We start from the raw sequence: 22,790 nt of genomic DNA, 5'->3' as shown, positions 1-22,790 counted from the left end.
AACAAATTGTAAGATGTGATCGTTTACTCGTATAACTTTTTAATAACGGTGTGATATTTCGTCACTGTTCACGTGGACGTCATTTTTATAAATTGTAAAATACGCTTAGTTACTTATACAACTTTACAACACTAGTGTAATATTCCATCATTATTCACGTGGATCCCATACATAATAATTACGTCTAGTCTATATTACTAATTATTACAAATAGTTATGCATATCTTATAATATGTTAATAAGCTGTTATACATCTTTACCCATTGAACAACTTCAATTGCAATATGGTGAGAAAGATGAAAAAAATGAAGATTATTTTTTTTTTTTTTGAAATTAATGTCTTGGTATTATTTACTTAAATTTGTATTAAACAAAAAAAAGCTTGTGCAAAGCCCTCTATTCTATAGCTTATAATTTAGTTCAAGGTGGTCCATACAGGTGTGGCCACCCTTGAATTTGGTCTGCAGGAGATGGACCAACGATGCTTTAGGAATTTAAGGACAAGAGTTGGTGATCCCATCACCCTGAAACAAATATCTCTCATTCTTTTTCTTGCATAAACGTACGTCCACATCTTTGCCTCTTCAAGGTTAACTCCTCCTGTTCACTTTCTATTTCAGTACTACAGATTTTTATTTTATTTTTTCCTTGTTACAAACTTACAACAGTGCTGATCGAATTGTGTCATGATGTTTCAGTATTCATGTCAATTTGCACTGCTACTCAAGTCCAACAAAATTGGAGACAAGTGTATTGTTAAGCAGCAATACCCAAAAACATATAAGATTCAGTACATTATAGTCAACACAGAACCAAAATACATAAATTTCAGCACATCATTTGTTTATTTAAAATCCAACAAAAATAAGATACTTAATCAATTTGAAAATGCCAACTACTATTTTCTTTATCCCATTCACAGTTCATATTTCATCATCTCAAGGAGTTCTACATTATGCTATTGGTTACAGATTCTGAAACTCCACATGAAGAATTTCTGAGTGACTGTTTTTAAATGGTATTAATACGATGCCTAATTGATTAAAAACAAAAAAGGATTTCAGTAGTAGCACAGACGTTAAAAGCTAACAGATATTATATACATATAAAGCTCCTTCAATCATTGATCTTTACTTGTATCGATTAATAATTTAAATAAATGTGAAAGTTTTGTTTAAAAATTAAAGATGCAAATTACTAAATGTAAGGATAACGATGGATTTGGAAAAAAAAAATAATGGATACAAGTGGTTTGTATCAAAATCAGTCTCTATAACCTTCCTATTTTTTATAGCAAAAAAAAAAAGAAGATATGCCATATCTAAAATTATGTTACGAGTGTGTTTCGATACGAGATTATTTGGAATATTTTTTTTTTAAAAAAAATATTATAACACTTTTTGTAATATAAAAAAATTGTTGTAACCGTTCAAAACTTGGATGAAGGCCTACCCCCGTTGCGTTTTACGCTAGATGTAGTACTTTGCCTAACATGGTTCCATTCCACCACACATTTGAACCAACAAAAAACTAGGAAAGACACGTTCTGACTTCAAAAGCCATAAAAGCAAACCCTACCTACGTGTAATGCAAATTCCCCACGCATTCCTCTATACTCTCTTTGTATAAATCCTTGACTAGAGACCTTCTAGCATGCAATGCAAGCATTGATCCAGATACTATCATTGAGACCGTCAGTTATATCTTAGTAACCAATATCTATGGCCAACTGTTCTTCATCTATTGCTGCAGATACTAAAACAACCAATATGGCCGCTGATCATCTCTCTAAAACAAGCAAAACAAGTAAAGCCCATGAGGGTTCTTTAGATTTCGACAACTATCAACCAGTGATAGCGTCGCATAGAGTCAGATGTCAAGATGCAAAGCCGAATGGCACATCATTATCATCAGTGCAGCAGGATGCTTTGCAACTGATGCCAAAGAGTCCAATTCAGCAAGAGGAATCTGGCCGAGAAAAACTGTTTCGGCATTGGAATGAAGTGGCTGGAAGAGTTTGCATACCCGAAATCTGGGGTCAGGAGGCTTTTCTGAATGATTGGATGGATTGTTCTTTGTTTGATTCGTTGCTTGCTCCCAAAGGAGCTGTTTCAGCTCGTGAAGCACTGATTGCTGAGAGAAAACGAGACAGCACGAGACACTTGATGAAAATGGAAAGTATGTACTGATCATTCCTACCTATTCATGACTAAGCTCTAATGGCGGTAGTAGTTTGTAGATCTCACGGGAGATGGCAAATTCTCCATGTTTTCTAGTGATACTCGATGCTAGCTTATTATATATAGGTTCCTTATCAATGTTAAATCTATCTGTACAAATTCAAGGTGTCGGTGTTAATTAATCTTGCTGATGGTACCTTTTGATTAATTATGATGAATTAGGATGTATTAGTTGCATATCACATGTATTATTACCTATCTCTTGGAGCAATATGACCGAATCTAGAGATGATCGTCTGCTTATGTTGAGGAGAGCTTTCTTTCTTCTTCTCAAACAATTATATGTGCATCTCCATCTAACTCAGTTTAAAGATATAGTAGCTGTGCTTTATTTTCTTTTCTTGGTTTGCTTGCAGCCAGGGGGAACAATTCATCTGTAAGGCAGGGAAGTGGTCGATCTGGTGATCTTAAACCATCTATCGATGCATACACAAAATACTGAAGTATTTCTTTTCTTTTCTTTTCTTTTGCCCTTTTCTTTGTTCTCAATTTGAAAGATGGTGTTTCTTCTAATTCGACTTCCAAGGGACTGATGCAGGAATGGTATTTATCTTGAAAATTACCAAATATTTAGCACAAATTTAAAGAGAGAGAGAGAGAGAAATAGCTGATTCTTCACTCTATTGGAAGAAAATCCAAAAAGTGCAGTGTCCCTAGTTTTTTTCTTTGAACAAAAAGTCAATCACTTTAATTTCTTTATATAACTTTAGATTGGTCTCCCTTTATCTTAATTAGGAAGTCGAAGTGGAGATCTTTAGATTTCAGAATGGAGTTTCATCCATTTTGTTGATCAATCTTCTACGTTCTAAGATCACACTTATGTTGGCATCCTTTCTTGGTGATTCTGAATTAGTAGCTTCTCAAAGAAATCCGTTCATAGTCCAGTTTTCAAAATTTTTTTGTTACACAGTTTCACTTGTTGCTTTGAATTATTTGTTAACCGTTTGCTTTAGCTTTTCCTACTTGAAAAAGCTAAAAAGAAATAACTCAATAGGCAATATTATGGCAATATCAACTAGCATGAGAAATTTTGTGAAGTTACAGACGTATACAAAACTCACTTAATTTTTATTTGTATCGTTCGAGATTTAAAATATTTGTAAAAGTGTCTAAAAGTAAGAAATGGAAATACCTGTAAAATCAAATCTAGCCTTTTGCCTTTCTGATATTTGGCATACATTAAATGTATAATTTACGTATTTTTTATATTTATAAGATTCTCTTATGTTCATTACAAAATTTTCTTTTACAACTTTATCTAGATGAATCAAATCCAGTCTTTTTTGGTATTTTGGATGAATTTAAGGTTTTACTATTCCGTATTTGTTTCCGAATTTGCACGAGGGAGAGAAAAAACAAATTATTTGAGGACTCCTTAAATTTGTCAAACAAAGAATGTTATGATGCATTTAAGCACCACAAAAAAAAAGGGCAAACTCCAATTTACCCCCCTATGGTTTAGTATTTTGTTACATAACCCCCCCTATAGTTTCAAAAGCTATACATAACTCCCTTATGGTCTAGATTAAAGTGTCAAAGTGACGGACATGATCATTTGTAACGGAGTCATCTTAAATATCAAAAATACCCTTATGTAAAGTTGAAAATTATTTTTTAACCAAAGGGGATTATTATATATTTTGAAAATCATAAGGGAGTTATATGGTAAAACATTAAACCATAAAGGGGTTATGTGGTAAAACATAAAAATCATACAGGGTTAGTGTGTCATATATTTATAAGGGTAATTTTGACATTTTCAAAAGTTCCGTTACGAATGACTATTTCCATTACTTTAACACTTCAATCCAAACCATGAGAGGATTATGTATAGCTTTTGAAATCATAGGAAGGTTATGCAAAAAAACACTAAATCACTGGAGGGTAAACTATAATTTGCCCAAAAAAAATGTTTGAGTATGGTCAAGTTACAAGATTCATTAAATTGGACCAAAAGCTATGGAGGTTCGATGTTGATCAAGCTTGCCATAGCTAATTATCATCAAGCTCAACCAGAATTAAAGTTGCCTTGGTGATTTAAGTTGTGCACAAGCTCAACAAGTTCTTTGTTCATTTTTTTGAAGCAACATAAACGAAAGAAAAAAATGCTGCATACAGAAATTCAGTACTTTTGCTTGAAAAATTTACTGTAAAGTTGTACAAAATCCCTTTGTTTCTGAATTTATAGGACAAAAAATATATGTTTGGCTTTCCTTTTATCTACTTAAAAATATGTCATCTTAAATCTTAATCTACCTAAATATTGTTTACGTATAATTGTTGGTATTGTTTAACAAACAAATTAAATTTTGCGTTTGGACGGGGGCTCGAGGCCCAAACCAATGTGTTTTTATGCTGCTCTTCCATGATGGGCTGTGTGCAAAAGTGCTTCTGCAAACTACAAGGGCTAACTTCCTTCGATGAAACCAGCAAAACACAGGCCTACTTTGGGAGTTTTGCAGAGAATTATAGAGGAGAAAGTTTAAATTACCAGAGAAAAGAAAGGAAGGGAAAGGAAGAGAATAGATTTTCAAGTTGTTTGGGAATTTAGGAAAGAAATGGAACGATTTTTCACTATGTTGGATATTAATAGTTTTTTAATGGTATTTCAAGGACACATTTGGCATTTTAAATAAGCTTGGAAGCTTTGCGTCCACTTTCCTTCTATTTCTGTTTATTGAGAAAGTTGTTTTAATTATTCATCCTCTATTTTCCCCCCTTTCTTCTCTTTTCCTTAGAGGTGTAAATGAGTCTAATTAAATCGAACACCCTAGTGTTTTAATTTATTTAATTATTTTAACGAGTTTGAAATTTTGTTCAAGTTTGGTTTGTTTAGTTGCTAAATCGAATTTGAACGAGTTTTTTTTATTGAATTTGAAAGTTATCAAACACAAAAAACTGTTCCAGCTTGGTTCGACTAGTTAGTGAATCAAGCAACCTCTTACAAAACCGAGTTCGATTTAAGTGTCGAATAATTTGATTCATCTTTTAACCATCTACTTTCCTACCACTCAAAAACTTCGAAACAAAAGGGAGATGAGGTCACTCCTTCCTTTCTCTTCTCTTCTTGTCAAATCCCTCCATCCAAAATAGGCCTCACACAGTCACACTCCTCCTTGCAGACTTTGTGAAATGCCAAGAAGCCAAGCTGAAATTCCAAATTAAGATGCTATTATGTCCAAAGCTTTTGGATTTTAAACTTCCAACATCTATGGATCTACTATTACATTTCTGAAAACCAGCAAGTTCCAGATTGAACAAGCTAGTTTGGTTGGGCCTAAACCAGTCATTCAATTTTGGCCTATAGAATTTTTAAATGACCACATGATTACAGCCCATGAGTCCATGTCTTGTCCTTTGCCTTCTTAAGCTTCTATATTACATTAATCATCTCTCTTGTCTTCTTTTCTTCTTTGTATTTATGTGTCATTCTATGATATCCAACTTTGCAATACCAAAATTTAATCAACATTCACCACCTGAATAATTCACCATCAAAAAATAATGAGTGTGTTTGAATATAGTCTTATTTGAGATATTATTTAAAATAATTATTATAACATTTTTTGTTATATGGTATATATGTAATAAAAATGTAATTAAAAATATGAAAAAATGAGCTGAAAAATGTATTTATAATACAAGTGAAATATGCCCAACTTTCCTTGTACTAAAAAATCCACTATTTGGCGGTCCAATTCGAGTTGCCTTTTAAACCGGAGTGAAATAGCTCCAGCCGGTTCAGCTACCCATCTAACCCGCTCCGTTGGAAAAAGTCCCAAAACCAATAAAATCTCAACTCCCCAGCATTTGTTTTTCTTTATTGACGCCGGCTGCTGAGGATCCAAGAAAGGAAAAGCTAAACCCATCAGAAATCAGAAGGTAAAAAAGGGGAGAATTTGGTCGAAAATTTCCAGAATGGCTTCCCCAGCTGCAGCTCGAGGAAATGGAGGGGGCGTTCTTGAAGGCCTCTACAAAGTTGTTATGCGCCGCACTCCTGTTTACGTCACCTTCGTCATCGTCGGAGCTTTCGTCGGTGAACGGGTCTGTGCCTTTTTTTGCTTCATCATTCACCTTAGATCTGAAAAAAAGAAAGAAAGAAATATAATTTCTGGGTTTTTGCATAGAATCACAGAAAGGAAAAAGTTTGCGCCTTTATGTGATAATTAGTTAAAATTTGTCTATTTAAGTAATGGGTTCGATTCAATTTGACCTAATGGATTGAGGGAATTTTTTTTTTAAATTTTTTAATTGGCTGCAGGTGGTGGACTATGGGGTTCATAAGCTCTGGGAGCATAATAACATTGGGGTACGACAATTTTACTCTTTTATTTCTTGTATTGTTTGCAAGTTTTATGTTGTTTCCATATTCTTAAGGTGCACAATCGGTTCTTGGGTTGCTGAATTTTCTTTTTGGGCGTTAAAAGTACTTTGATTGGTTTATTTGATTTGAAAGATTTGATGTTAGCAAAAGACATTGCGGAACCTTGAAATGTGCTGCTCTACATTGTTGTTCACTTTATAGTTGAACACAGATGTGAAAAATTCTATGTATATGGTTATTTCACCATTTGATATGCGAATGATACGAGATGGCTTAGCACTGAAAATGCTTGGATCGAATGATGCTGATTACTGTTGAGAGCTGCATTTTGCACAGGTTTCTGAACTTCATTTCCTTCATGTGAGAGATACATTTTTTGGTGCATATACATGGGGTTTAATTTTTTTAGTCTTGGTTCTTTTGAATGTGTTGTTCACCTTATTTTTGTGCATTGAGAGTTAAAAGCTCACCCCAATAATGTACCTCCTGCTGTTTTACATGGACTATTCTTGTCCCCATCCATATACGTGTTGCAAATCAGATGACCCTGGTTAAGGTATGCGATATTTGTCCAACACTTCAGACACCATAAAGTTAATGAACACAAGAACAAAAATAGAAAAGAAAATCAAGGTGCAAAGATTGTACATTGGTTGTGTGTGCAAGAGTTAGATTGGAATTCCACGTATAATGTTTATTTTCTCCTACTCTTACAAGTTTTGTTGTTTTTTTGGCAACAGTGGAGATAATTTTCAGACACATACAAGCAGAAATTTTCTTTTAAGCATAGCCATTTCATAATTTAAGTTGTATTTAAGTCATTATATTTTCTTAATACGCTACTTACAGATAGGATGCAAGACAGACCCCCTCTAGCCAATTCTAGATCTTTGGCCGTGTACCGATACCCTAGTTTTGAAAAATTCAAAATCGCCTAGATACATAGACTGAATATGACATCTGTACGGTCTGGGCACTGATGGTAATATTTTCAGACAGAAGAGAGGAGATTTGGGGTAAAGGATTTAGGGAAACCATAAGAATAATCTGAACGGGTAGTTGCTAGATATGCTTTCCTGGCAGTTTTTTTTTTTTTTAAATCTCCAATGACCTTGAGTGCTTTTTTGTTTCTATTCTTCTATGTTGACTCCTTTATAGGGCAATAAAGAATGTATTGTTAGTTATATTTGGTTTCTGAGGGGTCATGAGCTATTGGTAGGGAATGATTTTCTTTAGCATTTTTGTTGTGATGCAGCCATTGGGATGGATCCCTGAATCTTTGGTACATATAATTTTTGGGTTCTTACAGGATGTAGATAGTTCGTTTTTCTGTACTTGTTTTCCAGCTAAATTTAAAGATAGTACTGTTGGTGGTCTTGGCCCTTCTTCCCTTGATCTAACACATTGGCCACACCAGTTTTTAGAATCTTCCTGGGACCAGTTATAAGGTTGATAAATTCGGGAAAAAAAAATAAAATCATGGTTGCAGAATGGCTTTGATACTAGAGGTACAAGGTATATAAATAAGGGATGAAGCATGCTGGGAGAGGTATATTTCTTTGGCAGAGATAGACATTAAATGAAGATGTCCTATAGTTAAGTGATGTATGGTGCTTAGCCATGTAAGTGGATTTTGTTTGTCATAAGGAATTAGGAAAGATTGTTTCTTGGAAGTATTTTGATCAGTTGTATTTTTTTCCCCTTCTAGTTGACTGTCTAATGTTCCTTTGCTTTATTTACTTCAAATAATGCTAATCGAAACATTGTCAATTGGGGAAGGGATGTTTTCCTTTAATTGTTCATCGCATTTTCTCTTTGAGAAAAGGAAAGTGAGAGTTGAATATGAGGTGGAAATACAGTGGAGATTAAACTTGTATTTTCTCCAGGGTAAAGGAAAGTTTTTAGGGGCTGTTGGAAATTGAGAAGGACAAGTTAAATATGATGTGAATAGTCACTTAATTTTTGATCATTTTAGAGGTTTCTGCAATTTCTTTGTGCAAGATTGTAGCATGCTATATAAACAAGACACTGGACAATAAACCCAGCCAACTGATACAAGTTAGATGGTACTAGCTGAAATGCCTAGGCTTAACTTCCTGTTGTTTTAGGAAATAGAGAGAGAGAAGAAAATAGTCATTGTGGTAATTCTGAACTGATGCTTGAAGTGTGTTTTGTGCACGCTTCTCATGATAGATGTTGGATAGTGTAGGATTATAACTCGATGCAGCTGAAATTCATTTGAGATACTGTACAGCATAGCTCTTACAGGCTCAAACAAGTATCATATACAAACAAAGGAATTCTATTATTTAGTCTTTCTTGCGCCTTGTATTGTCTACAGTTTTGGCGTATTGTTTAGTAGTTATCTGCTTAAATTCTCCCTTTTGATGATTTAAGATGCTTGTCACTCTTCTCATGACTACGATGTTATCCAGTGTGGCGCCAAATGATGATTTACCATGTGTTCCTTGTCCTTAGACTTGTACCATGCTTGATTGATGTATAGGAACCTTTGAATTTAGATCCATCTTTTCAAAGATTTATTTTCTGATTTTAGTTAGCTATTTGACTAATTGAACATTCATGAACACTTAAAGACCAAGTCAAACTGTTGATTACTAAAGAACATGCAGTGAATCAGCTGAATTAGATTGAACTCTAATTTTCTATGGTTGCTTCTTAGTAAGAATTGTTTAGATAAGTTTTTTATTAGATCATGCAAAACAGGATTAAGATTTTTATGTGTGATGCTATAGCTGAAATGCTTATGATATCATGCTAATTATTATTTTCAAAATCTGCCATCGAAGTTTCTATTGAGTGATCATAGGTACTTGCCGGATTAAAGTAAGCTTTGAAAATTGTGTCTAGAACTGTATTTGGTACCCTATTCGAGTGGGGTTTGTAAGTATCATAATTGAAATTAAACCTGCGTGTTATTTGGCTCGTGTTCTGCAAATTGTGTCTTTTATAGTCAATATTCTTCTCTGCTTCTAGAAATGGATGCTTCTAGTCTTTTACTTTCCTGCTTTATGTAATGATAGATATGTCTGCTTTACCTTCGTCGTGGTCTTCATGGATGTCTAACTGAAATTCATAAATATTGCATTACAGAAGCGTTACGAAGATATTCCAGTTTTGGGTCAGAGGCAGAGTGAATGAATCAGCTTTTGTACTTGATAGTTTTGGTCGTCCATCATCATTTCAGGTCAAAATCAGACTTCTTGCAATGATCCATTAATAATTAGTTCCTTAATTGGACTATGCATGCAGATTGGAGACTTGAGGTTTCTTTGAACCGTTAGAATACCTTTTATCTGTCAAGATATATTTTCCCTTGTGTGGAAGTTCATCTGATAACCCGATGTGCTTTTGAACATTGATTTTCACGAGAAGTAGAAGTTTATTTGATTAGGTGTTACTGAAGCTACTCCTTGGAGGCTAAGTCAATGGTAAAACTAATATGGTTCTTACAAAGATTGCGCTTATGTTCAGTCCACTGAACAGAATTCTACACAGAATTGACGAATTTCACAAACTGTAATGCATGTAAAGTTCACTTACATAACTGTTTTTTGTTTTTTTTTTCCTTTTTGTTGTAAATGTTTTCCTTCAAATAACGAAAAAAAGAAAAGAAAAGAAAATGACTTGTTTAAAACATTAGAGGGTTATTTGCACTACCTCCTTTGAAGTTTGATCAAAGTACAGATCAAGAGTTGAGGACCTTGAGGTCTAACCATGTTTCAGTCGCCATCCGTTCTGTGCTTTCCTGCATCATACCTTGCCATCTTTCTTTCATACACAGAAAGAGTCCACCCAATACTTGATGAGAATGTTCAAACACTATTCTCTGTTTTCTCCGTCACGCTTCACCTTCTATCTCTCCTCGAGCTTTTTGTTGATTGGGCACGTCTCATCTTCCCATATGAGCCTTGCATTCCTCCTTCCCATATGAGAAGGCAAAAACTTGAGCCCATGCACCCACATGTGCCCCATTTCCCTTGGCACCAGCAGGATTTGAACGATGTTGCCGGGCTCATCATAAATAGAGAGATCTTGATACCCTTAACACGTTCAGCCAAAACTTGGAAGATCCGGTTTTCAAAAATTCAATAGTTCAGATTAAGTTGCACCACTTTTTGAGATGAGTAACACAATTTGATCTATTGAATTTCTAAAGATTGAATTTACTCAAATGTGAGTCAAGTATAATCCTTCGATGACCAGGTCATTCGTGACCACAAACATGTAATTTAGAGTTATCTTAAAAAAAAAAAGACTTTTAAGGTACTTTTGAGTCACAGTTTTGCTTAAACAATAATTAGATGAGTCCTAGACATGATGGATTTATTCTTTTGATATTCTTTAGGTTTTAAAAGTGTTCTCAAGAAAATTGCTTTTCAACTATGAATAAGAAATTCCTTTTCCTACTCCTCTTCACCTTTTAAATGCTTTGGTAGATTCCCTCCATTCATGTTTAATGCAGGAACAATTTTTTTTTTAAAAATATTTGAATTCCTTGCCAAACCTGTACTTTCCTGTGAATTCAAAATTTTATTTATTGCAAAATTGAGGAAATTTAATTCAATGACACATTTTCAAAGTAAAAGCTTCAACAGTCATATAGAAAGGTTTGGAGGCCTAACGTGATTCCCATTTTAACTACTACATTTTATTCACTTTTCTGCTAATCATATCTCCATAAGGCGGCAATCCATTGGAGACTTGGAGTAGAAGCGTCTCATGACCCAAAGTTACAATAATTTATATTTAAGAGTGGAACATTTGATGCTCAGAAGTGATTAGAGAGGCTGATGCGATATCCATCTCTCAAGCATAGTTCTGCATTCGGCAGGCTTGAACTCATAAGCAACATGGCCTCCTCCCTTCACCCAAAAAAAGAAAAAGAAAAAAGGGGTGCTAGTTAGTCCCAAGAATGTTCTAACCTTCTTGTTAGTCGTTACCATGTAAACAAATCTTGCACTGATGCATTGCCTTCACTGTTGCAAATGTCATCTTATTTGCGTAGGTCCTTGTGTAACTGGAAGCAGGAAAACAGAACAAATTTAGATTAGTTGGGTAAAGTTATCTTTTATCTCGTGTTAATGGTAATCAAGAAAGAAACATTTTCAATCTTGAACCAACCCGGCAACTTGGCCTTGATGAATCCACTGTCTCCAATCGTCAATAATTGGGTAATGTAGAGATCTTATCCATGCTTGAGTTTCAATGTGCGGGGCCAACAGATCATGGTCACCACTGAATTACAAAGTACTCCACTTTCAGTACCTAAAATCACTGTTAACCCAAATGCATTAAGATTCAAAGTTAGGTACCAAACCTGTATACAAGGGATCTATAACCTTTAGTGCTAAGGTTTGCATGATATGGTACAACAGTCGCTGCATTTTCTGTGTATGGCAAGAAATCGTTGCATCTTAACCACTGTCCGATAGTTTCCTGCAATGTGATTACAGAAATCAGTTCAGGCTTGCTTCGGCATTCAAATGCTACATACCATAGTGCTCAATTTAGACATACCCTTCGCACATGGAGGGCCACTTGGACACTCTTGTTGTTAGCCCAGTGCTGAACGAGCATAATCAAATCCGTCTACGATTGCCAGTGAACAGAAGAAACGCGATCAGTTGTGCTACCAAGAACTGATGCTCTTATCTGCAAGTTTACATAGAACGATACAAGTGGTATCTTACTAGGCATTTGACTGGAGTAGATTCCCGAACGTCTAGCTCTTCAAACTTCTTATACAACATTTGTATAATGGATCTCCCACCAGTAAATAATTTATTTGGCTCTCGTGAAAGGGAAGGGCATACGGGAATCAAGATATGTTGTACCTCAATATTACGAACCAACTGCAGAAGCAAATTATTAACAGCATCATTGGGTTGCCCGTTCCTTTATTCTGATTCTTCCTACCTTTGTGGCCCGCAAATTAAAGGGAAGGGGTAGCAACCAATTGTTAGTACAACCGTTTCTGGAAAGTGTGTTATTGTTTGAATAAATTATAATTCATTGTTAACTTCTACAATTTCGTAACAGAAGTATGGTGTTCAATCACTGCTCGTGTAAGCCCCCAACATTAACTGCAACTCTGTTACGAAATTGCACGAGAAAGTTATAATGAATTAATGCTTGTTCAAATGATATCACACTATTTAGGAACAGTTATACTGACAATCCTTAACTCTGTCACTCTTTCTTGAGTTTAGGGGGCACTTTAAGTAAATCCATTAGGCCTTGCCTAATTTTTGAAAATAGAGTCACATAAAAATTGCATAGATATGATTGCTTGCCTCATTGTATGCCTGCATATTTTTCGAACACACTGGATTACTAGGATCTATGATTTCATATTCCCCTTTACAGCTAACCTTCAAGGACTGCATTGTAAATATACAGGTCAATCAGAAAATCACGGATAATTTTACATTGTAAGAATGCATGTGACAAATGACAGTGTTCTGAGATATCAATAGGTAACAAACAAAAGAAATAAGTTACCTCATAGAGTTCATCAGAAATCAGCCCCATCCCATAAGCAAACGGAACTCTATAGTTTAGAATTCCTAAAGCTTTCGTCACTGGATTTCCAAGTATGTATCCCTGAAGCCATAAATGGAAACGTCTCAGTTTTAAACTCAGGATGGTAAATTTTTCTCCAAATAGTATGTAAACAATCAAGATTAGGTAGACTAGAAAAGAGAAGATCATCAAAGGTACAGACCTTAAGATCAATACGTGGTTCAATGCCGTCCTCGTTTCCTGGAAGAACACCAAAATACATGTAAGTTTTAGTGCCTTACTAGTCATAGAGCAACAAAGCATTGATCCTATACTCTCTGTATTTAGCAAACTTGAACTGATCATCTTGTGGCAGGAGATAATGTAGAACTCTGAACTGGTCAAAGAAACATTTTCTTGCTTTATCCTGGAGCGTCTTATAACTTAAACGTATTGACAGAAAAGAATAAAAAGCCAGCAAATTTCTGAGGGAACTTTTAACCTTTTTTCCCCTCTTAAAGCTCTGCATTATGTTAATAAAACCCATTTAGCTTAAGGTGGCAACTATATTCCTACCTAAAGAGACTTAGCATATACTACAAGCTTACAGAAAGCATTTATAGTATATTCAGATCTCTTACAATGCCTACGTATCTCTATATAACAATTTCAATAATCAGATTGTAACACAACCAAAAAACTTCCCCAGGGTAAAGAGCCACATTGAAAAAATCTTACCATTTGATATAAGTTGAGTTAATATTGGAACAGGAATGCCCCCATACGAGATTCCACTAACATAGAATGGATTCGACTTGTACTCTGGGTGATCATGTAGCCACTGCAGTATAATCAAATATCAAAACCAATCTTGTAAAAGGTAAACATCTTTTTAACAATAATTTCTTTCCCATTTCAAGGGAAATCAAGCTTTTAACTCAATGTTCAAATGGGTAAAAACGCAACAAATATCGCCCACCCGAGCCTCTATAATTGACAGTTGTAATTGCACTGTGTACTATAGGCACTAGCAAACCAATTGTACACATTAAGATACAACAACATGCAAAAAGACAATAAATTGCCTCGCTTATTGAAATTTGTACCCAAAATTGAATTGTAAGCATCAAATTCAAAATTAGTCATCTTCCACTATCTTTTCAAGGTAAAACTGTAAGTTTATTGATATGGGACAAGTTTGTACAAGAGATAGAATATCTCATTATACATGTTAAACAAATTATCATAGGAGCCTGTATCAAAACATTTCACTAACTAAACACTGTGAATGGGATATTCCATTCTAGAGATTGCCAAGTTTCATGAGACTTTGGGATCTTTCCCCATGCAAGAGCCACATGCCTGACCTCCTCCTCTACTCTAGCTTCCATGACGCTAACTGCCAAAACTACTGTTAGATTCATGAGTAAAAGATTACGTCCACATTGATCCGAGAGATGGAGAAAAAGCGGTTAATATATAAGTAAGGGCCCGAGATCAATGACTTAAACTTTTGGGTCAGGGTTGGGTTCCTGACTTACATATTGGGCTTTTTGATGAGCTTTCTTAACGTGTTTCACCTATCAACTACCATAGCCAATTATTATTGATGCAACTTTTATTCATCTTCCACTGTCAACTGTTCTATACAATCAAAACTGTGTTCATAGAGAACTTGAATCCAATGGAGGCAATTTTGGGCAGAGCCATGCAGGATTCCACTATTCAGAAGGAAAATAATTAATGATAGTACACTGGTCTTTTTGCATAATAAAGGGTCTAGGGACAAATATGGCATTTTCCTGATTAGTAATTGTCCAACGTTCCATGAAACCTTACGATTCATTAATTAGCTGACTGATGGGCGTGTACCTTCCTGATAAATTCATAAGCTTGATCAGAGGCTTGTAAATCTGAAGATTGAGAAGCTTTTGCAGTCTTAGCATAAGAAAAACCAGTTCCAACTGGCGAATCCAGAAAGATGATGCTTACAACCTAACAAGGAACAAGAAATGATTCTCAATCTTGCAGTCAACTCGAATTCTTAATCTTGAAAATTAGGTTTGTTTGGATAAAGATTATTTGAACATTATTTCAAAAAAAAAATTTTGAAACCTTATTTATATATGTATCGCAGTAACCTTTTCATCTAGAATACATCACATAATAATAAATACTACGTAACGCTTCTATGAGTCTAAGATATAAAATAAAAGAAAAGAGAAACTCAATTCTTGAGTTTACCTTGGTCCAAGTATAGGGATTTAATACCAACTTGGGCAGAGCGCCTTCCAACGACAATGGCTCGAAAGTTACTGGTCCTGCAACAGAAAATCACGGGCCAGTGACTTGATCAAATGCTGGCACTCCAGTTTATCAGTCATCATCACTTGAACATTAAAGACAAATAAAGATTATGACTCCATTTGAATTAGCTGGTTTTAGGAATGTTTTTCAAAAGTTTTATTGTAGCAATGCATATGAAAAAATATTTAGGTGTGTGCTTTTGGAGCTTAGTTTATATTTTGGGCTTTTCTATGTGCATCTTTAATTTGATGTGAATGTGTAGTTAGTTATTGTATGGATGTTTGTAGCAGTTGCTACTCGCGACAAATAAAATTAATACTTTTACCCAAAAAACAAAACAAAAGACCTTACACAGAGCTTCATCAACCAGACAACGTCTTTTGTCTTTTTTGCAGAGTTTCAAGTACGAAGTGTGAATGGAATCGAAATCAGTAATTCGAAATTTTGAAATCGATATTTTTTTGGAATTTTGGCATCAAAATTTCTTATTCGAATTCAATTCGAAATTCAGTAAATTCCAATTTCACCGAATTCAGGAATATAAAATTATTATTATTATTATATAAATGTTATATTACATACACATGAAAAATGATTTTAAAATCGAAATAAGAATTCCGAATTTCGATTTGAAAAATTCTATTACTGAATTTGAACCAAATTTGCATAATTCAAAATCAGAAAACCGATTTCAGTTCCAAATTCTGAATTACTGATTTCGAAAATTTCGAATCCGATTCAAAATTTTTCAATTTTGCTCCCTCCTAGTTTCAAAATTCTACAAAATCAAGAACAAAAAAGTGCCGCAATTATTTTTTTGGTGACACCTAATGCAAAGTGTAAGGCATTAGAATTCACCTGTCCCAAAGAAAAGTGCAATAAATGAGCTGCAGCCAGGGCCTCCATCTAACCAAAGGATAAGAGGATCCGATCGAGGATTTGACTCTGACTTGATAAAAGCGTAGAAGAGCTGCACATCCGCTGATTCACCAACTCCAATATACCTGATAATATCAGAAAATGGATCAACTATTTCTTCTAAGTTTTGATCAATGTTAATTTCTAGTGTTATTATATATATATATATATATATATATATACATGTTATACTTAGTGGCTCACCCGGTTTCGAGTTCAAAGGGGAGGGGTCCTTCAAATCCTGGAAGAAACTTAACTATGGAACCAGCCATAGCAAGGTTTGAACATGCTTGAACATAAACTAGCAGCAAGAACAGGTCGCAGAAGATAGGATGCCTTAGGAGCACCTGCAACTTCTCCATAGAGCTTGGCCTATCTCTCGTTTAGGGCACTAGGCAGAGCAACTTTAGACTCCAGACACTTGGATAGAGTTCTTGGAACTTTGGAACTCTAACCCACAAGCTGCTATGTCTACAGAGAATCGCCTTATCGGAGCCGCAAATTTAACTGACCCTAGCAACACAAATGTCTTGTTTGCCAACTCATGCATTGCCGGATCGAACTATCATTCGAAATGATAGCTTTACTGTAAAGGGGCATGGAAAAGACTTAGCACCGGTTTTCAAAGATGGTAATTACGTTACATTACTTGGTCAAATGGTGTGTAATACAATTTCAACTATTAAATTTTTGAAAACTAAGTTTACCTAAATTTTAACCGTATATAAATAACTGTCCAAATGTTTGCGAAAAGAAGAAATCTGCCAAGTACCAATGAATGATCGATCAAAACAAAGCAACTCATCAGAAGAATTTATCAAATAAAAAACAAAGAAAGGTCTCCCTATCCTTTGAGCTCTCTCATTCTAACGACTTAAAATATGTTTCAAGCAAATTATAAATTATACAATGCTAAAATCCCCGCACAAGATAACTTCGTTATGGATATTAAAAAATTAATATACGAGTTTGGTTTATTAAAGAATTTTTTAAGTTGCTACCCAACTTTCAAGTTACATGCACTTTTCTTTACCAAGTGTCATACTTAAACTTTTCTTCTTAAAAGGTGGCGTAAGGACGAAATAAAATTTACCTTGTTATGAAAATTGCCTTATTTTTGTTTCAAGTAGTAACATGTAATTAGAATGAGGGAAGAGCTCCCTGCTACGTGAGAAATGTCATAATACGGTTGCGTCGGAATTCAAATTAGATTTTTCTATTATTCTCACATATCGAGTTTTGTCTTTATAGATATAGATTTAATAATTGAGTCAAACCACATTAATCTTGTATCTACTCGAAGTTTCATGTTTTTTATTTGCTCCCTTTAAATTGTCATGCACTTAATTTTTCAATGATTCTTCGTTTGCTCTTGGATCTCAGCATCTGGTATAATATCATAACTAGGTTTTGGTTAATTATTGATATTAAGTGAGTTGCGGTAATTTTTAATTCAATAATTTAATAGAAAAAGAATATTCATGTCAAAAAGTCTTGGCATTGAAGGGAAAGGGTCGAAAGACAACAAACATAGAGGATATTTGACAGTAAAGTTGGGCAAGTGATTTAGAGGACACGGAAAAACATAGAGTCCAATGTTAGATTAGGATGTAATTTAGTGGAAATGTTCTTAACAATTTCGAATGGTATGTACTTGATGTTGGATGTATTTCAGCTTTGTTGTTTGAGCGGTATGACACGTGCATCAAAAAAATCCAAAAAAAAGAATCTAACTCTCATGCATCCCGAGACTCTCAAAGTTACGAGGTTTTCATTAATGGTGGAATTTTAAAAAGCACACATGGGCGAGACAATATTGTGAAGGTAAGAAGTATGGCGATTTTTTTTATAAAAAAAAAAAAATTTTTGTTACTTGATTACCTCAATAGTTGGGAGCAGAATTAAAAAAGGGATCCAAGATTACTTACAAGTTGTAAGTGCTAGTGAAAAGGAAAATCCTACAAACTTAAGTCAGCTAAAGGTTGGACTCGGATTAGCTATGTATGGACGTTACAACAACGTAATAATTCGGTATGTAAAACTACACATCAAGCTTTTTGGTGGAGATTATTAGGAAATTACTTATATTGTTTAGGCAATTTTTATTTTGTGTGACAAGTAAATAGTTTCTAGTAATTTATATGTATTTGGAGTAGTTGCCAAGAAATTTTGTATTTATATACGTTTGGAAATCAGGTAAGTTATTTTTTATTATTACTGAAATATTTGTCAAGTAATATATCCTATAAATTGAAGGGGACTGCCATATCATAAATTAAAGTACACAAAAAGGAGTCATATGTCATAGATGAGAGTGAGAAAAAGGACTTTGTTATATGAGAAATATTACACAAGGTTTGGGTTTAGAATTCAAATTGTATTTTTATATGAACTTTTTTCATAATAAAGAATGGGTTATTACTATGAACATGTTAAATCTTTCCTGTCAATTGTATTTTCTTGTTTTTGACTCATTTCCTTGAATTGCTATTAACTTGATGTTTTATTAGTTGCTTATTTCGTGCTTGGATCCCAATAATAGGTTAGTCGATTTCAATTTTCTTTTTTGGTAAGATAAAAGTTTAATCATTGCTCATTGCAGATTTGGGGACCAACAATGAAGACTTTCCTAGTTTTTGTCAAAATATTTCTTTGACGTTAATTGGCAAAATCGGTTTTAATTTTTTTGTCCTTTGTTTTCGTTTTGCTTCAAATTATCGTGGGCCAATTGCTGTTCATGTATGAGGAATGCGAAAACTCCGTGCAATTATAGTATAGTTCTATGTGAGGTCCAAATCCAATACCATAATTGTGGCCTTACAACTGTAGTACAATTCTCGGTCAGTTCCCGAACCTGTCTCGCATGCAAGTTTTTAGTCTAATTTTTAATAGACAAGTTTTTTAACTATTTTGTTTACGGTAATCCTCTATAAACATCTTAAAATTTTTAATGTACACGTCCCGTAATATCTAAGAACACGCAAATTTTTCACTTTTTCCATCATTTTCTTCCTTCTCCCCCACCTCAACCCGCCATTGTCGGTCAGCCGATGCCGACGTCACCAGCTTGCAACCTTCTTGTCCGCCCCTCTTCCCTATTCTCTCCCTCCCCCCACGTCCCTCCCATAGTTCATCAGAATTCCTCATAGAGTTCATCAGAAATCAGGCCCATACTATAAGCAAACGGGACTACATAGTAAAAAATTCCATGAACTTTAGTCATTGGGTGTCCAAGTATGTATCCCTGAAGACAGAAATGGAAATGTCTCAGTTTTAACCTCAGGATGGTAAATTTTTCTCCAAATAATATGTAATCAATCTAGCTTATGTAGACTAGAAAAGAGAAGATCATCAAAGGTAAGTTTTAGGGCCTAAATAATTAATCTTATTGTCATAGAGCTACAAATTGTTGATCTTATGCTCTTTGTATTTAGCAAACTTCAACTGATCATCTCGTGGCAGGAGGTAACATAGAACTTTGAACTATTGAGGTCCAACACGAAAGAGTACAAACGCAATGAAGGTATAAAGGATCCCATAAACTCGCATCCTAAGTATCTCCTAAATGAAAGTTTTCAAAGAAACATTTTCCTTTTTTATCCCAGAGCGTCTTATAACTTAACATATTGACAGAAAAGAGTAAAAAGCGAGAAAATGACAGTTTTCATCCCTAAAATTGATGTCATAGATATATTTCATTCTCAAACTTTTTAACATAACACATTAGTATTTAAACTATCAATTATTGACCAATTTCATCTTCAAATGAAAAATTAATCAATTTAAACACTTGAATGAAATGTTGCTTATCGGATGAAAGGTTGAAGTTATTCCAACCTCGGCCCGATGTGAATGGTAAATTTTGAGTTTATTTTGTAACGATTGTGGAAGCGACAGGATATTTGGTTATAAGTGTGAGGGAAACCTTAACTTTTGGGATAGCTTTTGTGATGAGAAGGCCCAATAACACCCAACACTCGGGAAGGCAACAAGGGACACCCGCCCCCCATGGGTTGATGTGTTGAATTTTTGTAAGTTATTGTGGAAGCAAATAATGACAGGATCAATTTTTTATCATTCTCTAGCAACCATCCCGGGAGGAGCTAGCAGAAGTAGGAGCAAGGGAGAGAGGAGCAGGGGCAAAGGATGGGGTGGGTGTAGGGGGAGATGTTTGGCAACAGGGCAGGAGATGGGAGAGGGATCCCCTAGTCCCATTGCCATCCCTATCCAGCATTGTTATCGGAGCGTAGTACTGGCAACTCCTCCTACTAGACAATTAAATGCAATGTTGTCCATCGAATAAAAGGTTGATATTGTTCCAAGTTAAGACCCAATATGTGAGGGGGAGATAGTTGTGAAAGGTGCAGGATGCCTGGTTAATGTGTGAGGGGGAAACAACACCTAACAAATTTTAACTATATCTATGAATGAACTAACATGTATTGAGATTTAAGAGTACAATTCCTTCTGCCCCATTGGTACGCTGGACCTACAAATTTTAAGTTTCTTGTGTAATTTTTCAATCATATCTCATCCAAACTCATTTTTTGGACAAATTGGACCACACAGGTCGGTTCAACCGACTGAAACAGAAGCAAATATGGGACCAATCTAGTTGAAAGGATATAAAATAGGTTAAAATCGGATAAATCCCATAGTGGAACTTAAGCTTGCTAGAGATTGAAATATAAATTAGACTAACGTACATAATCTTCTTTATCTTGCTGAAAAATTGTCCACGGTTTCATTGTATGTTTGACTCCCAGTTACAATTCGTCCATGTTTTCACTATAAGATTGGCTCTCTATTATAATTCGTCAACGTCTTCATTGCATGGTTAATATCATATTTTACGCCAATCACTACCCGCCAACTTTCCATGTCTTCCGTGTAGGACTCAGATCTTGTAGTATTTGTGATTGACCCTGTGTCTCAATCCATTAGATCAAATAACTTTGCCTCCACAATACTCTAAATTTTGTGTGAACTAAGTATGTGCTTATTTATTACCAACACTCTCAAAATTCTCAAAAGCATATGTTTTCAGATCTTGATGTTAATAGTCTAGAACTACATCAATATCTATTAGATCATTGTGAAATTTATTAAAAGGATATTGGAAAAGTAAAAATTAGATACTCCGAAGATTTTCCAAAAGTTATGAATCAACGCATAAGTACTCAATAAACCCTAATGAAGAATACGACATATGAAACAATACTGCATAAAAGTTTAATAGTTTAATTAACTAAGATTAAGACTCTAAGAATTGGAGGACTTGGATTTAAATCCTTCTTTCCCCTTCCCCCTACTCGTTTCTTACATTCCACCCCTCTCTTGTCTAAAAATAATAATAATAATAATAATTAACTTGCCTACTAAAGAATACAACATTCATATTTGTCCCAACATAAAAACGTGTAATTAAATCAATTAAGGGTAAAATTTGAAGAAAAATCTAAAGAGTTCGGGTCAAGGCAGGAATCTTCCTTAACTTTAGAGTTAATTTTTGTATAGAAAGGAAAATATGGAAAGTTGATGGGGTTAAAAAAAAAGGTGCGGTTCGGAGAGAGAACAAGAAAGGGTCGCATGACCCTTCCTTACTGCTAGGTCGCTGGTACAACATCGACCACCTCTTGGCTAAACAAAGGCCGGCCTTTGGCCAGCTATTTGATAGGGAAGCCGCGGTAGATCAAGACAGTAGCAGCAGCAACCGCTGCGACTGTTGCACATGGCAGCGGCAACAATATCAGAGAGAGAAAGAGAAGCCGCTGGTAAGGAAGAAGAAGGTGATGATAGTGATGATTAATGGTGGGTTTCCAAGGAAGTATCCCTAAAGCATCAATTTAACAACGCCGCGACATGTTACCAAGAAGTATAATTATGTAAAATCTAGATAGTGATTTTTGGAGCCGGAATAGAAGATGTAACTTTGCGCCTAAGTGTTTTTATCTTGCTACATAGATTAAGGAGAAAGAAGGTTATGACATATATAGATGTTAAGATGTCACGACCCCACCTCCCCCTAAGGCGAACCAGAGGGTTCGGCGGGCCGCCTGCCCAACTCTCGCCGGGACTCAGTCGTTCACTACAATCCTCAATTGAATTTCAAGATATATATATCAAATATACATCAAAGGTTCCCAAACTTTACATATCAAAACCGAAACGTCCACGCTTCCGCTACGCCACTCTGATCCTTAATACCAACCATTCACACGGAGAACTTTAATACAAACGTTTCCTTCGCCTCGAGCCCTGTGGAGGGGAATAAAATATTTTTTTGGGGTGAGCTAGAAGCTCAGCGAGTAACCAGTAAAATCAGTTTCACAATCGTTCATTTCAATAATGTCATTTCAATATGGAGTATCAATAATTCAAGAAACATTTACAATGGAAAGCGATAGTAACATTCATGAAAAGGATACGTTCGTTCTCCTGTCATTTCATTGCATTTTGGTTTCATTCGTGCATTC

General features: G+C 35.0%; 3 protein-coding genes across 3 annotated transcripts; 2 read left to right on the top strand and 1 right to left on the bottom strand.

Moving 5' to 3' along the window:
• The first annotated feature begins 1,645 nt into the window (after positions 1–1,645).
• LOC113760142 lies at positions 1,646–2,695 on the top strand. Its single transcript, XM_027302715.1, has 2 exons — positions 1,646–2,178; positions 2,597–2,695. The coding sequence occupies exons 1-2, from the start codon at positions 1,722–1,724 to the stop codon at positions 2,680–2,682; spliced, it is 543 nt and encodes a 180-aa protein (XP_027158516.1). The 5' UTR covers positions 1,646–1,721; the 3' UTR covers positions 2,683–2,695.
• A 3,353-nt stretch (positions 2,696–6,048) lies between these two features.
• Positions 6,049–9,994, top strand: LOC113775182 (cytochrome b-c1 complex subunit 9-like). The gene is made up of 3 exons (XM_027319951.1): positions 6,049–6,284; positions 6,502–6,549; positions 9,679–9,994. Exons 1-3 carry the CDS (start codon positions 6,159–6,161, stop codon positions 9,724–9,726), a joined length of 222 nt encoding a protein of 73 aa, XP_027175752.1. The 5' UTR covers positions 6,049–6,158; the 3' UTR covers positions 9,727–9,994.
• Positions 9,995–11,366: 1,372 nt separating this feature from the next.
• Positions 11,367–16,745, bottom strand: LOC113772953 (serine carboxypeptidase-like 2). Its single transcript, XM_027317457.1, has 14 exons — positions 16,519–16,745; positions 16,255–16,400; positions 15,334–15,410; positions 14,962–15,084; positions 13,828–13,930; positions 13,313–13,350; positions 13,090–13,191; positions 12,882–12,968; positions 12,279–12,440; positions 12,106–12,177; positions 11,906–12,024; positions 11,710–11,823; positions 11,560–11,605; positions 11,367–11,450 (listed from the first exon to the last, which is right to left on the bottom strand). Exons 1-14 carry the CDS (start codon positions 16,674–16,676, stop codon positions 11,367–11,369), a joined length of 1,431 nt encoding a protein of 476 aa, XP_027173258.1. The 5' UTR covers positions 16,677–16,745.
• Positions 16,746–22,790: the final 6,045 nt, after the last annotated feature.

This window comes from Coffea eugenioides, chromosome 1 (genome assembly GCF_003713205.1).
Source record: "Coffea eugenioides isolate CCC68of chromosome 1, Ceug_1.0, whole genome shotgun sequence".
Classification (NCBI taxonomy): domain Eukaryota; kingdom Viridiplantae; phylum Streptophyta; class Magnoliopsida; order Gentianales; family Rubiaceae; genus Coffea; species Coffea eugenioides.
This window is presented reverse-complemented; position numbering and strand designations above follow the sequence as displayed.

Excerpts from the sequence above, each read along its gene's own strand:
- LOC113760142 (XM_027302715.1), top strand. The coding sequence starts at position 1,722 with ATGGCCAACTGTTCTTCATCTATTGCTGCAGATACTAAAACAACCAAT. Across the intron at positions 2,179-2,596 it reads ACACTTGATGAAAATGGAAA|CCAGGGGGAACAATTCATCT; the intron begins GTATGTACTGAT and ends GTTTGCTTGCAG.
- LOC113775182 (XM_027319951.1), top strand. The coding sequence starts at position 6,159 with ATGGCTTCCCCAGCTGCAGCTCGAGGAAATGGAGGGGGCGTTCTTGAA. Across the intron at positions 6,285-6,501 it reads GAGCTTTCGTCGGTGAACGG|GTGGTGGACTATGGGGTTCA; the intron begins GTCTGTGCCTTT and ends AATTGGCTGCAG. Across the intron at positions 6,550-9,678 it reads GGGAGCATAATAACATTGGG|AAGCGTTACGAAGATATTCC; the intron begins GTACGACAATTT and ends ATTGCATTACAG.
- LOC113772953 (XM_027317457.1), bottom strand. The coding sequence starts at position 16,676 with ATGGAGAAGTTGCAGGTGCTCCTAAGGCATCCTATCTTCTGCGACCTG. Across the intron at positions 13,931-14,961 it reads CTTATGAATTTATCAGGAAG|TGGCTACATGATCACCCAGA; the intron begins GTACACGCCCAT and ends ATTATACTGCAG. Across the intron at positions 12,969-13,089 it reads TTTCTGATGAACTCTATGAG|TCCTTGAAGGTTAGCTGTAA; the intron begins GTAACTTATTTC and ends TTTACAATGCAG.